At 36.9% G+C, this 12,487-nt stretch overlaps 1 protein-coding gene across 20 annotated transcripts in view; it reads right to left on the bottom strand.

Annotated features, from left to right (window-relative positions):
- Window positions 1-653: 653 nt before the first annotated feature.
- Window positions 654-12,487, bottom strand: part of RIMKLB (ribosomal modification protein rimK like family member B) — a 103,929-nt gene continuing 92,095 nt past the window's right edge. For 8 of the 20 annotated variants that reach the window (XM_024931281.5, XM_063592988.1, XM_063592979.1 and 5 more), the window contains 3 exons: window positions 6,502-10,977; window positions 3,567-3,731; window positions 654-841 (listed from right to left, as the gene is read on the bottom strand). In XM_024931281.5, coding sequence (XP_024787049.1) covers window positions 10,514-10,977 — 464 coding nt within the window. In that variant the 3' untranslated portion in view covers window positions 654-841; window positions 3,567-3,731; window positions 6,502-10,513. Of the gene's footprint in view, window positions 842-3,566; window positions 3,732-4,189; window positions 10,978-12,487 lie in introns of all 20 variants that reach the window. The other 12 variants (XM_063592989.1, XM_063592993.1, XM_063592994.1 and 9 more) reach the window with 9 other exon arrangements.

The following is a 12,487-nucleotide window of genomic DNA, read 5'->3' as shown; positions in this document are numbered from 1 at the left end:
CCTCTGCCTCCCGGGCTCAAGGGATTCTGCCTCAGCTTCCCAAGTAGCTGGAATTACAGGTGCCCGCTACCATGCCCCACTAATTTTTTGTATTCTTAGTAGAGACAGGGTTTCCAGGCCAGGCTGGTCTTGAACTCCTGACCTCAAGTGATCTGCCCGCCTCAGTCTCCCGAAGTGTTGGGATTGCAGGCATGAGCTACCGTGTCCGGCCATTAAATTTTAATAAGATAGTTGCCATTGCGTTGCAATTGTCTACAGTATTCACATGCTGTACAGGCTAGTAGCTTACAAGCAGTAAGCTATACCACATAGCCTAGGTGTATAGTAGGCTGTACCATATAGGTGTAAGTACACTCTATGATGTTCAGGGTGAAATTTTTAAGAAGTTTGCATTTCTTCAGAGATTAAAAAGTACAGCAACAACTATTCAGCATGGACAGATTAAAGTGTGATTAAAAAGGACAAGGGAAAATCCATTGAATAGTGCTCACCTATGTGCCAAAAGGAGTAATCATTTCAGTCTGTTAAGAACCAAAGGACTCAAGAGCAAAAGGCGAAGAGTAGAAAAAAGGGAATGACATGTGGAGCTAGAAATCAAGTCTAGATATCTGGACCAAAGTGAACTGATATAAAGAACAAGTCACACTGCATGCTATGTTATTTCCAGTGCATGGTGTCTTTCTTTATTTAGAAAACAGACGGAATCAAACAGGTTGGAGTTATTGCTTTCTTGTTCTGTATATTCATATTCTCCACTTGAAAAAGCACACAGTCAAATCTATCTTCATCCATTCTGTTGATGAGGGTAAGCAAAAAAGATCACTGGTTACTTCAAAAGAACCTAGAGGGGAAAAACACAACTTATTTAAATCATAGATTTTAAAAGTCTCTATAACCAGGATAAGAAAAAATACAAATAAAGACAGAAAATCAAATAACATGACAATAAAACATTCTAAATTGATTAGACTACCAAAAACCACAGTTTTGTGTTATCATCACTTTGTCTTGGTGAGCTCAGTTAACAAAGATATACTCTGATTCTGACTTAGAAGGCATTTAATGTTCTTATCATTAAAAAATAAAAGCTAAATCTATTACTGTTTTACAAGAGCAACCTTATTTCCCAAATTTATTTGACTCTCCTTCAGGAAAAACTATTCTAACTCCCTGGAAATTGTTCTCTCTAGTGAGTGAATAGTCATAAGTTCAATTTATAGGTCCATAATATTTTCTACTTAAGATGCTGACACCAAAACAGCCAAAATGTGCTTCCTTTTCTAATCTGCAAGTTTTGTGACTTATTTTAGACAGCTTATTTAGTTAAATACATTTTCCCAAAGTTTTTTTTTTTTTGTCTAGAGACAGGGTCTTGCTTTGTTACCTAGGCTGGCCTCAAGTGATCCTCCCATCTTGGCCTCCCAAAATGCTGGGATTAACAGACGAGAGCCACAGTGCCCAGCCTCCAGGGAATTAATTTAAACTGCACTACAGAAATAACATTTTACAAAAAAACAAAACAACCCCATTTCAGACACTGAATATTCCTAACTTTAAAAATTGTGCCAGGCACGGTGGCTCACGCCTGTAATCCCAGCACTTTGGGAGGCTGAGGCGGGCAGATCACGAGGTTAGGAGTTCAAGACCAGCCTGACCAACATGGTGAAACCCCGTCTCTAGTAAGAATACAAAAATTAATACAAAAATTAACCAGGCATGATGGCACATGCCTGTAATCCCAGCTACTCAGGAGGCTGAGGCAGGACAACTGCTTGAACCCAGGAGGCGGAGGCTGCAGTGAGCCGAAATCGCACCACTGCGCTCCAGCCTGGGCAACAGAGCGAGACTCTGTCTCAAAAAAAAAAAAATATATATATATATATATACACACACACACACGTACACACATATATATACATATATGTGTGTGTGTGTGTATAAAACCACAAAGATGTCTCTGTACTATTACTCCTTAGCAATCCTATAATAAAGACAATTATGCTGCATTTTAGTCAGAAAAATTGTACCAAAAGAAAAAAATCTAACGAAAATTCCTTGTAGAACATACAAAATAAAACAAAATTATTGTGCCAATATGCCTAGACAAACAAAATTCAAGTTAAATGCTCTCTTGTGTTCCAGGTTAACTTAACAATAAATTACAGAAAAAAACAATTTTTGATTCAGATTAAAACTCAAGTTTATCATTTTCTTTCAGTTCTAAAGCATTAAAATTTTTATATAGTAATCAAAATTACTGTTCTGTCACCCAGGCTCAAGTACAGTAGAGAAAGAGTGAGACCCTGTCTCAAGGAAAAAAAAAAAGCTGAAATAAGATAAGAACCATATGCCTTTCATTTCTGTCCAACTGATCATACACAGCTTGGTTGCCAGAAACAACAGATACTATAGTTAAAATAAATAAGTAGTTGGGTGAATAAACAGGTCTGCATCTTATAAATTGAAATTTACATTCTTTAATTCTAGAGAACTTCAAAGTATCATTTAATTTCTATTCAGTCTAGTCAAATTCTAATGAAGAATGCAAATGAAAAGTGGGGAGAGAGGGAGGAAGAGAAAGACAGACATGCACACTCTCTTAGGAAACACAGGCAGGCAGAGATGGAAAATGGCAACATCGGATAATTAAAATTCAGGACTGAATGTGAGAAAAAGCAGCTTACAAACAGACTGGGATAAGGGAGAGGCACAAAGACAGGGAGAGATAGAGGAACAGGGGAAAAGCCCAGCCAGATAAGCAAGAGAGAAAGGTAAACAGGCAGGGTGGAACTGATGGCAGAGTGGAACATGGCACAGTGACAAAGAAATGGGTCTTGACCTAGACAGCCAGCTGGAAGAGATCACGCCACCCCCAGTAATTTTTTTCCAATTATACTCTTTTGTTATCTCCCAAAGCTCCCACTAAAAAGGGAAGAATCTTTTAGTTTTGATTTTTATTTATTTGAGATGGAGTTTTGTTCTTGTCGCCCAGGCTGGAGTGCAGTGACTTGATCTCCACTCACTGCAACCTCTGCCTCCTGGGTTTCAAGCGATTCTCCTGCCTCAGCCTCCCGAGTAGCTGGGATTACAAGTGCCCGCCACCCCGTCCAGCTTATTTTTGTATTTTTAGTAGAGATGGGGTTTCTCCATGTTTGCCAGGCTAGTTTTGAACTCCTGACCTCAGGTGATCCACTCTCCTCAGTCTCCCAAAGTGTTAGGATTACAGGCGTGAGCCACAGTACGTGGCCAGAACCTTTTATTTGTATAAAATGATTAACAATGCATATTTTATTTATCTTGCAAATTAAAAACATTCAGATTTACTGTCAGCATAATTTTGCCATAATTAAAGGTCACATATACCAACATGCTGAGGAGAAAATCCTAATTTTACATACTATTAGTTATTATTCAAAGTAAAGAATGACAGTTTACCAGTGAGGTCAAATTCAATGTTAAGGCAAGGACCTACAGGCATTTATGATTACATGCCATAGTACCAATCATATAATTTATATAACATTGCTATCAGACTAAAAACACATTCTTAGTTAAAGATAACTTACCATTTAGAGTCAAAATGCAGGAATCTTAGTCCTGTTTCCATTTTTGTCCCCCTTGCTTCACTTGGTATGTCATGCTCTATCTCTTCTCCTATGCAGACTTTAAGTCAGTAGCCATCAATCTGAAGAATTCCTTCCTCTGCTGCCACCTACCAGTTTAGTTGTCTGCTGCAGCAGAAGGGTATATAGAAAAAGTTGTTGCTTACCATTCAGATTAAATAAGAAAAAATTCCTTTAACATTTCGTATTTTTGCAAATACACCAACTTTTTAATGTTTCTCCAAGACCTTCCCTCCAAAAATAAAAAACAAAAATCTCAATCACATAAAATCAAACACTGTATGATCCATGTTCATGCTAAGCTGGGAAAATTTCCAAAAAAAGTAGAAAGAAAGTGGTAAGATTTAGCCACTCAGCAGCTGCCACCTCAAGAAGCCATTTTCTTATCTGTTTCCTTCTTTACCTACCCCTACAACCTATGAACAAATACCATAACTTAAAAATTTAGGTAGTCTACAACTCCTACAAATTTTAAGTTCAGAGACTACCCAAAGAACTGTGGAAGATGCAGCAATATAAAAGTTTTTTAAAGTAATTCTAGAAACTAAGGGTGTTAGGTGCTTTACCTGCTTGAGTTTTCAATGTTCTGGACTGCTTATTGCCCAATGGCTCTGAATACATTAAAACACGAACACATACGCCACCTACATTTAAAATAGGGTAGCATTTGTATGCCCATATAAGCAGTGGGTATATTTTTTGCAAAAGAGTAATAAATTCATTAAGTCTTTTAAAAAGGACTGACCATAGATGCACATTTCCTCAAACTGTATACATACATACATAAAAGAATTAGGGGAAAAGGGGAGACAGAATGACAAATGTAATAGCAGTTGTAGAACTGGGGATCAACACAGCATAAACGTCTTCTGTTTGTTCAAATCCTGAGATTCATTTCTATTCCCATTCTTTTTGCCATCTAGGTCTATGTTTCAAATTTATTCTACATTAGCTATTAAGGGACAGTCCTCCGGTAATGAACTAGAAATAGCAGTAATGGCTTGTTTTTGTTCCACCCTCCCACTGCCTTCATCAAGATAAAAATATGTAGTTTTGCCAACTTTAAAAAATCAGGAAATAAAACAAATACTGACATAAGCACCAAAGACTAGTCAACAGTGGCACTGAAGTGACATTGCTTCTACTTTCTCATTCCTTCCCCCAATCTCAAACCCCACCCTTTGACCTCTGTATATGGGATGAGCCTGAGCAGGAGAGTTGGTGATGTCAGGACTGCGCCGTTCCCACGGATGCTCCTAGAGGCCTGCTGTGCTTCTGGGAACTGAGGCACAGGGATGTCTGTCTGACTGAAACCTAAAACAACAACAGTTCACCCCACCCCTCATGTTCCCAAACCCCACAATAGCAGCCAGGTATATATGCTATATAAGGCTCACCTAATAAGTTTGAATATGGTAAAATCTAAAAGCAAGATCATTCTTAACAAGTCAGTGGTATTCAAACAGGCAGCTGACCGGAGGTTGTTTAACTCTCCATGCCTTATACAATCACATAGTCTGTATGCTCTAATGTTAGCCACTCTTGCTGAGTACAAGGCTCTCCTGAATGAGCCTTTTTAAATTTTTTAGTATACATCACAAATTCTTGCATGAGTGCAGCTGGAAGTAAATTCCAATTCAAATTCCCTCTGTTAGTAAATTCCAATTCAACAGATAAATATTTTTGTCTTAAGATGCTTAAAGGGAATGACTGTCCTTTTAAGAGTCAACTGAAGCACAGAACAGGTTAATCACTTATCACATGTCTTCCTTCAGCTACAAGAAATGGCATTACAAGCCAAGAATTCCTATTCACTAACTAGTGACTTGCTGGACGTATAGCCTCTTTGGATAGTACGTCCAAAGCCACAGGATGAAATTATGCAGAAGTATATCTTGAAAAGGTCCTGATTACTTTCACTAAAATTCTACCTATTAGAAAGATGACAATATCCCAAAATAATAAAAGCTCAGAGCTAAAACTTTAGGAAGTATAGGAGAAAGGAAGAATGGGTAGGTAGACTGGGGTAAAGACAGAGGAGAGGATAGTTTAGTTTATTACCTAACAGAAAGGCTATTAAAATGGACGAGTTGTAGTCCTATCCCTGACATTTTATGTCCTTGGTTAACGTGCTTAGCCATCTTGTGCTTCAGAAATGTCCTCCTATCTGTTCAAACCTGTAATTTTTGAAGGTTTAAACCATGATTTTCTGATAATCTCAAACTGCTCACATCTCCTTGTTAGAACTAGTATCTTAGAAATGCTAAAACGATTAGTTCTGAAATCACATTGCTCCTAAAAGAACTAAATTTTTTTGTATTATCTTCGTCTTACTATTCCCTTTCACTTTTATAAAGTCACAGAGAGAAGCACTAAGGTAAAATGAATGCTATGTTGAGTTTTTACCATATATATAACCTAGAGCCTAATTTTACCTTTCAAAACTCTAGTTTTCCATACCTGTCAACTCCTAATTGATGTCTTTATACTGTGAGCTCACTGTGTATTCGGAACACCAACCCCTGAAAAAGCTTAAGCCAGAGTAGCACAATGGAAGAAACAAACAAACCCAAAACAAAAACAAAGCCAAAAAATTCACACTCTGAAATACTTAATTATAGACATATATGCAAGAAATGGAGTCATCTAAATGGCTAAACAAAATTCCCAAGAAAGTCTTGAGTATATCATAACCAAGTCAAACTTTACCCCCAAAAGCTCTTCTTTAATCATATTATTTGCTAGATACATTTATGCATTATTTTAAAGTGAGAATTATGACAAACCCATGGTTACTTTTTAAAGTACGTAAAGAAAGGAAGTTTTAAAAAAGAAAGTTAGCCTAGTGATGGAAAGAAAGGAGAAAGAGTTAAATTACCTGCAGGCAGACTGGGGCTGTGCCTGAATCCAAACCGGTGCATTTACCATTCATTATACAGCTGCATTATTGGGGGAAGGGGAGTTTAGAAGGGCACTGACCCCGAAAGTTCTCAATACTTCTCACTCATCATCAGGAAGGGGGAAGAAGGAAAGTTTTTTCTCTGGGTATTTTTTTGTTTGTTTGTATTTGTTTTTTTGGCTCCTGAAAAGGCTGGTAAAGAACAGTAACAGTGCAAGCAGTTAGAATATTTCTTTAAAAACAATGTAAAAAATGCAAAACATTAAGGATCTTCAAAGGCCAAACTTTCATTAATATAGAAAGAATTTTCACTAGAGTTAGGCAGCCACCCCAAAACAGCATGGCAAAATGGCATTGGTATAAAGGAAATAAAATACCACACAAAAATCCAAAACAAAACTAAGAACATTTCAAATTAAACCTGGAAGACTAGAAGATTCCAACAGCAGATTTCTGTCCACTACTGAAACATTCCAAAATCCAAGCTCCAAAGGTGCCTAAATGTATTTTAAATGAAACTTTGTTTTGTTTTTTTAAGAAGAAAAAAAAAAAAAAAAAAAAAGAAAGCAAGCAAGCAGTCAGTGAACCTGGTTATAAATCCTGCAATATATTACATTTTTTAAAATCCTAGTACAACAAAAACAAATCTTAAATAAAATTGAACAAACAAACAAATAAAAACAGTAGCAGCAGTGGTTACCTGTCTGAGCACCTACATTTTCTTAGGAGGGGATCGTGTCTCACCAGCCAAATAGCCCATAAACCTTCTCAAAAAAAGTGAGCCAGGAGAAAAGTATAACACAAGATTTGATTTCACAATGTCTCTAAGCCCCACAAGCCCCAAACTGGGGATTCACTGAATGAAGCAAATTTGCTTCTCCATTGCTTTCTTCTTGAGAAAAAGAGATGATTTTCAAAGTCAATGCCTTCAATATCTTCTCAAAGTCTGATAATGTGCTTGATGAATGCCAAGTCTCTTGTTGGGTTTTTCTACTGTTCCAGGGTAGTTTTCTTATTGGTAACATATACAGAAAGATTTCAATGTTCATTGGAGAAAAGCCAGCAGAAATGACCAATCAATTATAGGCACCAAAAAAGAAAAAAACTATTAAAAATTTTAAATAGAATAGTTCATACTTGTATGTTTAGATATATAAAGTCCAGTTTTCATCATGGGTGACATAAAAACAATATCAGAAATAATTATTTTTGAAATACAATTTAGAATTACAATTTTAACAATATACAAAAATTTTACAATTCAGATTTTATCATTACACATATTTGATATATACATTTTCTCTCTCATAATAGCAATGAAGATTATACAAAAGTTATTAAACAATTACGAAAATAAATTTAACCTAAATATCTGCTGCTGTTTCCTTAGGGTACTTCCAGAATGATTTGATCTTATTCTCTACCTCAATCTTGAAGGAATTCAAGAAGATATCCATGTTTTTAAAATCTAAGATAACTACTGCTCTTTTCATTCTAACATGTGAGTGTACGTTTTAATATCATGTGAATGCATAATAGTGAATAAAGCTAATGAGCTAATTTCACATATTTCCTATAATATAGTTGGTTAATTTGGTATAAGTTAAGAAAAGACTAACTACATTTTTCCTGATGCCTTACCCCACCAACACAAACATGAACTACATACTTGTGATATGTAACTATTCAAAGTGTATGTGTCATAATACACATGGCAACCAGATGGTCTCTATATGAACATATGAATGATAATTTAATTAAGCAGTTCTTTCTTCCTCATTTATTTCTCTATACCAAATAGTATGCATCCTCCACAGTATGGTCATTCAGCGAAAGAAGTACCAAGTATTTCTTTCTGTTAATGAGTCAGAGGTATTAATATATGTATGTGAGTCCCCCATTTACCCTGTGCAAGATAAGTTCTTTTAAATGCAATTAGAATATCCTAAGATAAATTACAAACTCCTCTTATGTATCCTTTTCTCTGAGGTGAAATGAGACACTGCACAGATGAGAGGTACTATTCTATTCATCAACAATCAACCTTTCACTCAATTTTAATATTATTTAATTCTATGGAAAAAACAAATTTTATTACATTCCTTTTTAAAACGGGGGAAAAACTGTACAAGTAAGCATGATCAAACCTCTGTTATAGCTGGTTAATACTGATCTTTTATTATTGCCTCGAAGTCTCTCTAGTAGTGTCCAAGAAATTATGTTTAAGGTCCATCTGAAGGAAAATAGCACTGGAGAGGCAAGAAAGGGCTTGGGTAAAAGCTTCAGAGGATTTGTAGGGAGATGGAAAACTTGCTGTTTAAAAAATTACGTTGGGCTCTGCAGCATCTCCATTTCTTAACATACCATCCAAACCCATCAATGGGATTAGTTTTACCCATGTTTTAAAGGCTCATATTATATGCAGTTTGGGGGCTTTTATAAATTCTGCAAGTAAAGGAATATAAAGAGTGGACAGTATTGAAGGCTTAAGAGTAGGGCTATAAGAGACTCAATACTACTAAATAAGTCCCCAAACAAAAACATCCAACCCACCCCCAATCCCAAATCCTATATGTAAAAAGAGAAAATGCATAGCCAGAAGCATTAAAGAAAAGCATGTAGCCTTGAATAAACTGTACACTGAACAGGCTAGAAACAGAAGGAAAAAAACAAACAACGTACATATACACAAAAAGGCCTAAAAAAGCATCTATTCACCCTATGTTTTAAGGTGAATACCTCTACCCCAGTGGAGTCTACTTATGAAAACAACTCATCTGTTTTTTAAAGTCAAAAACTCTGTTTCCCATCATGCTCCATTTTCTAAATTATCCTTTTTGATTAGTTGATGTAAACAAAAAGCAAAACACATACACATGCATGCGTGCACACACATACACATATACTCCCTCGTAAAATGTGAAAAATGCAAATATATAACGCTGGCATTCGAAATCACTTCAGCTTTATACTTAGAACTCATAGGCTCTTGATTTGCCCCCAAAAATATTTTTCCTTGTCCTTATTTAAATGCCCAACCACCAAAACAAAAAGGGAAAAAATGAAAGGCTTTAAATGTACATGTTTCAAGTCAGTGTCTTGTTAACAAAAAAGGTAGCATTTTCTTCACTTTGGCCATTGTTAAAGATGCAGGCATAGAGCAGGAAATGTTAGACTAGCATGTATTAAAAAAAAAAAAGCAACATTAACAGAGCACATCTTTCAAAAAAGACTAAAACACTAACAAATACAAGTCAATGCACATATTTTAAACTAGTGTAATTTTATCTACATTGAATAAATGTTATTTTGTATACCGGACATTGCAATACTGTTCATTTCCATTTCATCATGCAAACATGCCAATTTTGTCATTAAGAAGCCTTTATTGGGTTATATTCAATTTGACCTCCCACCAAATTAAGCGGGAAAAAACAAAAAAATAAGAAATCCCAGTAAAAGAGCCCCTCAAGATTTCATAAACTACAAACTAAAGCTGCTAGTTAATAAGGAAATGGCAGAATTTTCAGAGCTGTATAATACAAAAATTCCTGTAATTTAAGCAGATGTTTTCCTCACTGATGACAAATCTTCCAACACAATGTGAAGTTATGCTACTTGGATATTTGTAGCAAAACCTTTTTTTTTTGTACAAAAACAAAAGCAAGGGACCATGAAAAAAAAAAAGTATTTGTTCCTCATGGCCTATGAGCATACACATTTTTTAGCAATTTAAAAGGGTAACTATGAGAGCCTGACATTTTTCTATACCCCACCTATTCTGCCTCTCTATTTGTAGGATTTGTAAATGAAAGTAACATCTTACTAGCAGAGGTCTCATCTATCTCCCACTCTCTCCAACTAATCCTACTAATTTTCTCTCATCTTCCTGAGCATCCTCCATGAACAGCATTGCAAGTTGGTTTTAAAAATAGAAAAGAAAAAAGAAAGAAAGTTTTACAAGGGTTTTGTTGGTTAATTACCAGTGGAGTCAGTCCACCAGTAGTTTGATTTCATTGGCTAGCAGCTGGTTCATGTTGAACAGGCCCCCTGGGAGCTTGGTGAGCAGCTCTCGCTCCGTGCTTTCAGGGTCGCTGTCAACAGAGCTGGAACTTGCACTCATGTTGTCAACAGCAGTGCTGGCTGGGGGACCCAGCTCCGGCTCACTAGTCTCACTGGCAGTGGACACCACGGAGAGCAGGGACATACGCCGGGTGAGCCGGCCAGAGGGTAGAAGGGAGGCGGCATAGTCTGCTATGATACCAGCTACATCTAGATTACAAGCCTTATCAAAGGCGATGAAACCTACATTTGCATTGGCCTCACAGACGCAGAAGGAGCCGTCATCTTTCATCAACAGGTCAATGCCACACACATCCATCCCCAGGATATTAGACACCTGGATAGCTAGCTGCTTCCCTTGTTCACTCAATGAGCACATCATCCCCACACCACCTGGCAAGAGAAACAAGACAGGAAATTAACAAAATCATAAACTTTTGAAATAAAATTAAAGTTGGCCTCCAAGGCTAAGCCTTTCTTCTAAATTAATAGTGAAAACAAAGGTGTTATTCTAGTGTAAAATTAGGACTTCTAAGTCTAGATTTCCTTAATCAGGAATCCTCTCCCTATCCAGTCTCCCAGGAATTGATGATTTCGTAAGTTGTCAATATTTTTTGCAAGTCTATCTTACTTGCAATAATATAAACCAAGTATAAGGAAGTTCAGCATAAATACAATTAGACCACTTGATAGATGGCAAAAGTATTATTGGTTTTTGATTCATAAAAATAATAAAAATGCATAACAGAACGGAGGATGGGGTGAAATCTGGGAAGGTGGTGACGTGAACACAGTTTTCTTCCTCTATAGCCCCCACTTCAATCTAGCTGTCATTCCTAAACCAAAAGGCTTCTGGGTTATAAGGTAGCTGGCTGGATATAAGTGAAGTCTTTGGCCTTGCCAAAAGGAAGGAAGAGAAAGGAAGTAGAACTTGATTTTCTCACTTGGAGATCAGCTTCACGAAGCTCTGAACTAAGGACAGGAAAGTAAAGAACTTTAAGAAGAGCTTGGTTCCAAGAGCTCTGTGTATCCATAGGAGTGAGGATGACATGTGAGTTTACCCGTAGTGTTTGACCCCAAAAAGGCCAGAAGTAGCTGGACAGGTGAGGTGGATCCTCCCTACCACTGAGGCTGTAGGAATAAAGAAGTCAAGGAAACAAAAGGCTTCTTTTAGGTACCTCCGTAGAAGACTGGCCCGTGAATTAAATGATTCTGCTTCACAGCACTTGTAAGACTGAGGCCATGTAGAATACTACAAATAACCCAAGCTGAGTGAGCCCTGATGTAAAAACAAAACAATAATAATCCATCTATGACTTTAATGAAAGAAATAAGAGCTCTTTAAGGAGATTCAAGTTCAGCACAAAAAGATTTTCTGAAGTTAAAACAAAAACATGATTACTCAACTAAAAAATCCAATAGAGAAACTCAAAGAGAGTACAGTCGCTTTGAGAGTTGACTTAGAAAATCAAGTAATATGCAAAGCATAGCTAAAAATGTGAGGTGAAATCATAAAGATAAAAAATTTGGGCCAGCTGTGATGGCTCATGCCTGTAATCCCAACACTTTGGGAGGCTGAGGTGGATCACTTGAGGTCAGGAGTTCAAGACCAGCCTGGCCAACATGGTGAAACCTCGTTTCTACTAAAAATACAAAAATTAGCCCAGTGTGGTGGCAGGCGCCTATAGTTCCGGCTACTCAGGAAGCTGAGGCACAAGAATCGCTTGAACCCAGGAGGTGGAAGTTGCTGTGAGCCAAGATTGTGCCACTGCACTCCAGCCTGGGCGACAGAATGAGACTCCATCTCAAAAACAAAAACAAAAACAAAACAAAACAAAAACAAAACTGGAGAACTGAATCAGAAAAATATTCCTCAGAAGGACAGAAACAGATGGAGAGGCAA

Source organism: Pan paniscus, chromosome 10 (genome assembly GCF_029289425.2).
Source record: "Pan paniscus chromosome 10, NHGRI_mPanPan1-v2.0_pri, whole genome shotgun sequence".
NCBI classification, from domain to species: domain Eukaryota; kingdom Metazoa; phylum Chordata; class Mammalia; order Primates; family Hominidae; genus Pan; species Pan paniscus.
Note: the sequence above shows the minus strand (reverse complement) of the source record. Positions and strands in the feature narration are given on the sequence as shown.